The sequence below is a fragment of the Wasmannia auropunctata genome, unplaced genomic scaffold (assembly GCF_000956235.1).
Source record: "Wasmannia auropunctata unplaced genomic scaffold, wasmannia.A_1.0 LD336039.1, whole genome shotgun sequence".
Taxonomy (NCBI): domain Eukaryota; kingdom Metazoa; phylum Arthropoda; class Insecta; order Hymenoptera; family Formicidae; genus Wasmannia; species Wasmannia auropunctata.
In genome coordinates, this window is record NW_012026851.1 from 1083751 (window position 1) to 1087508 (window position 3758).

General features: G+C 31.8%; 2 protein-coding genes across 2 annotated transcripts in view; one reads left to right on the top strand and one right to left on the bottom strand.

Moving 5' to 3' along the window:
* The first annotated feature begins 918 nt into the window (after positions 1–918).
* Positions 919–2565, top strand: LOC105452002. The gene is made up of 4 exons (XM_011692764.1): positions 919–1183; positions 1421–2074; positions 2145–2332; positions 2422–2565. The coding sequence occupies exons 1-4, from the start codon at positions 1084–1086 to the stop codon at positions 2470–2472; spliced, it is 993 nt and encodes a 330-aa protein (XP_011691066.1). The 5' UTR covers positions 919–1083; the 3' UTR covers positions 2473–2565.
* Positions 2549–3758, bottom strand: part of LOC105452001 (39S ribosomal protein L4, mitochondrial) — a 1691-nt gene continuing 481 nt past the window's right edge. Inside the window, exons 2-3 of the mRNA XM_011692763.1 lie at positions 3237–3645; positions 2549–2861 (exon numbers count right to left, since the gene is read on the bottom strand). Coding sequence (XP_011691065.1) covers positions 2716–2861; positions 3237–3645 — 555 coding nt within the window. The 3' untranslated portion in view covers positions 2549–2715. The remainder of the gene's footprint in view (positions 2862–3236; positions 3646–3758) is intronic.

The following is a 3758-nucleotide window of genomic DNA, read 5'->3' on the forward strand; positions in this document are numbered from 1 at the left end:
AAATCTGAAAAATGACTATGACTGATTTGATCTCGGACAATTTTTTATATTTTTCGATTTCTGCAATAAAAATTTTTTGAAAATTTTTTCGAGTCAAAAATCGAAAAATCTGAGAAATGACTATGACTGACTTGACCTCGGACAATTTTTTATATTTTTCGATTTCTGCAATAAAAATTTTTCGAAAATTTTTTTGAGTCAAAAATTGAAAAATCTGAAAAATGACTATGACTGACTTGACCTCGGACAATTTTTTATATTTTTCGATTTCGGCATTTAAAATTTTTCGAAAATTTTTTTGAACTAAAAATCGAAAAATCTGAAAAATGACTATGACTGATTTGACCTCGGACAATTTTTTATATTTTTTTATTTCTGCAATAAAAATTTTTCAAAAATTTTGTCGAGTCAAAAATCGAAAAATCTGAAAAATGACTATGACTGACTTGACCTTGGACAATTTTTTATATTTTTCGATTTCTGCAATAAATATTTTTTGAAAATTTTTTTGAACCAATATTCGAAAAATCTAAAAAATGACTGACTGATTTGACCTCGGACAATCTTTTATATTTTTCTATTTTTTTTTTTAATTTTTCAAGCCTGTTGATTGGCTGCAAAAAAGATAAGTCGGATCTCTCTATTCTATAGCCAATCAATAGGTTTGAAATGCTATGTCGTACGACATAAAAAAAAGGACAAATGTAATATTAGCCTTATGCTAAAAATCGCTCTGTAGAGAGATTCGTAATCAGGTAATTCTCCTGATTACGCAATTGAATTTCGCAATTATATTGCGATTTTATCAATATTTTAGCCGTAATTTGGGATAAGAAAAACTCGTTTTCGACCTAGAGGTCTCCACTCCTGCCGTGGCCCTTAATAAATATCTTGTCGGTGTGCTTCTATGTACTGTGTGGCATCTATGGCTAATTCATATACGTCCATCAATTTTCAAAGAAATGCGGACCTCTATGTCCTCTTTTTGCTTTACGGTATTTGAGTAATATAAACGTTTCTCTCATTTGAAAAAGACGAGTTACGAGCATTATCTTTCGAATTTTTTTAAATTGATGTGCAACTATGTCTGAGATTAAAGATGATCCGCGAGAAGTTCTTGTTCTTCTCAATTCACTAGGATTCGTCGGCATCACTGCGATTCAACTAAAAGCTTTTATGAAAGGTAAGTGCCACGTTTTTCATTTTTCTTTTCTCTCGTTCTACCCAGTTATTTTATTTGTATGCATGTCTCCTATAATGATTATTATTATTATTATTATTATTATACAACGTGATCGATACATATATGCTCGTTTATATTATTTCTTTTTCTTTTGTTATTGCGTTATATGTGTTTATGAAATATCTACTTTGTTACAAGACAATTGGAAGAGAGATTTTATTAAATTTTTCTTTCTAGATTTGAAGGTATACAGAAAGATAAAAGAACGCGAAAGACAGCAACGGAAAGAAGAGATTAAAACAAAAATAGTTAACAAACAACAGGCTCTACTCAAACAAGTTTATAGACATTGCGATACAGTAGATTATTCCTCAAGTAATATCGTTCCTTCTGAATCTTCAAATTCTCTCGATGATGAGTCAGTGGTAAAAGTTCGAATAAGATGTATTCCCAAGGAAGAGAGAGAGGCTATACAAAAACAAAAATGTTCCAAAACTGTGATAAAATCCGACGAGAAATTATCACAAACAAAATACAATGAGCAAGATGTTATTCAAGTAACTGATGGATCTGACAGAATTTATTGTGAACAAAATTATTCTAATGTTAAATTTTATCCACTTGTCAGAAGTTCAAAAGACATGAACAAACAAGATTCTAAATATTTAGCAAAAAATAGTCATTTGACAGAAAGATGCAAGCAAAATTTAAAAATAGAGGAACGGATGAAACCAGCGACCTTAGTACAAGAGCATCCATCGAGTGCGCCTGTTTTATCAAATCATATAAGCCGATCAGAATTAAAAAACGTTATATCAGATCCAACTGGAAACGTGCGCACGCAAAGTACTTTATCTGCAAGATCATCCATTCATTCCGGACACAAATCATGTAAGTTGTACAAGAGTTTTATATATATATGAGAAAGTTCTTAAGAATTTTGGGTTATTTGTGTATCCAGTTATTCGACCATGGAGATTACAGTCTGAGGTACAGAAAAATATCACCAATAAAAAATGTGATCCTGTTGCTCTTTACCAAAAGTACCAACAAGAATGGAAGCAGATATCTTTTCCTGGAGAAGCAAAACACTCGAAAGTTAGATGGGCTGTGCGAGAAAAAATGCTTGGTACTGATCCACATCCCTTGGTAAGCTCTACAAATTGTTTCATTGTCAATTATGAATAAGCATTCAAGTTTTGTTATAAAATTTATGTTAAAAAGTTTTTTAATTTTAGCCACTTTCAAAAAAGTCGATGGCTCCCATGCCGATATTAAAGAGGAAGTGATAACGAACTGCTTAGGGAAAGGAAATAAACACGTATAGAAAATTGATTTGATAAATAATACGACAATAATTAACTATTTTACTTTATCTAATATTTTTTTTATTATTTGACTTGTATTTGATATCTGTATTGCGATACAGATATTTTAAATATGTACATACACAAGCGATGCATTCTGTATATATAAACAGTAATACATATACAAGATTTTAATTTTATCAGACATTAAGAACTGTCAATTCCTCATTGTTGATTGAGTTTAAATGGACGTGATAATTTATTACTGTCTGCCCTATGTAGATGATAAAGCAATTTTTCTTCTATTAGTCTGGCTGCTTTTTCCGTAAGTATCAGAGTGTTGTGTTTCAACATGCTATACACGTTCAGACCTATAGACAATAATAAGAATCTCCTTTACTAATTGAAAAAAAAATTGTGATTGATTTAAATATCAAACTTTATTTAATCTAGAAGCATCTTAAAATGTTGAGACACAAAAACATGTATGCATCTTTCATTGAAAGCATAAGATATGATCTACATAAGGATGGAATTTTAGGATATTTTTAAGTTTATGCACATAAAAATTAAACCACTAGATAAATCTATTGCACAAGCATATTTACTCCATAACTTAATTAGTGTGAACTTGATTGTGAACTGAATTTAATTTGATGTGCATTAATGGGGATTTGCTTAGATTTCAGATTCATATGGAATTTATGTGTGAAATTGTAGGTATAATATTGCATAAATATACTTACCATAAACGGGCATTAGATTAACATGCTTAATTTGATCAGTAGCTAATGTAATATTTGGAGGCATAATATCATAGCTGTCTACAAAAAGAACAGATGGTCCCCAATTCCTCTCCTCGATTAGCTGTTCTATATAGGAAGGTTCTGACGTTGGAATTTCTAATTCATCGACTATATGTAGATCGTCTTGTGCGAGTTTGGCAGACAGCGTTGCCGTAAGACCTGCTAGACGGGTGTAAAATGGCAACATATAAAAATGTGGCGTTGGAGAGCGAGGACCATGTGCCACTCCACCACCTCTCCACAGTGGTGAACGTATACTTCCATGGCGAGCTCGGCCCGTTCCTTTTTGTGGCCAAGGCTTTCTACCACCACCTCGGACTTCGGCACGCGTTTTTGTATGAGCGTATGACTAAACAAAAAAGATACAAGTCTTATACACTTGACTCGACTTCAAATACATATACATATATATGTATATATATATATCTGTCTCTTATACACATCTCTGAGCGGGCTGGCAAG

What these genes read in the sequence shown, in the direction of transcription:
- LOC105452002 (XM_011692764.1), top strand. Translation starts at nt 1,084, where the DNA reads ATGTCTGAGATTAAAGATGATCCGCGAGAAGTTCTTGTTCTTCTCAAT. An exon ending in ACTAAAAGCTTTTATGAAAG is followed by an intron (nt 1,184 to 1,420) that starts GTAAGTGCCACG and finishes TTTTCTTTCTAG; the next exon opens with ATTTGAAGGTATACAGAAAG. An exon ending in GTACTGATCCACATCCCTTG is followed by an intron (nt 2,333 to 2,421) that starts GTAAGCTCTACA and finishes TTTTAATTTTAG; the next exon opens with CCACTTTCAAAAAAGTCGAT.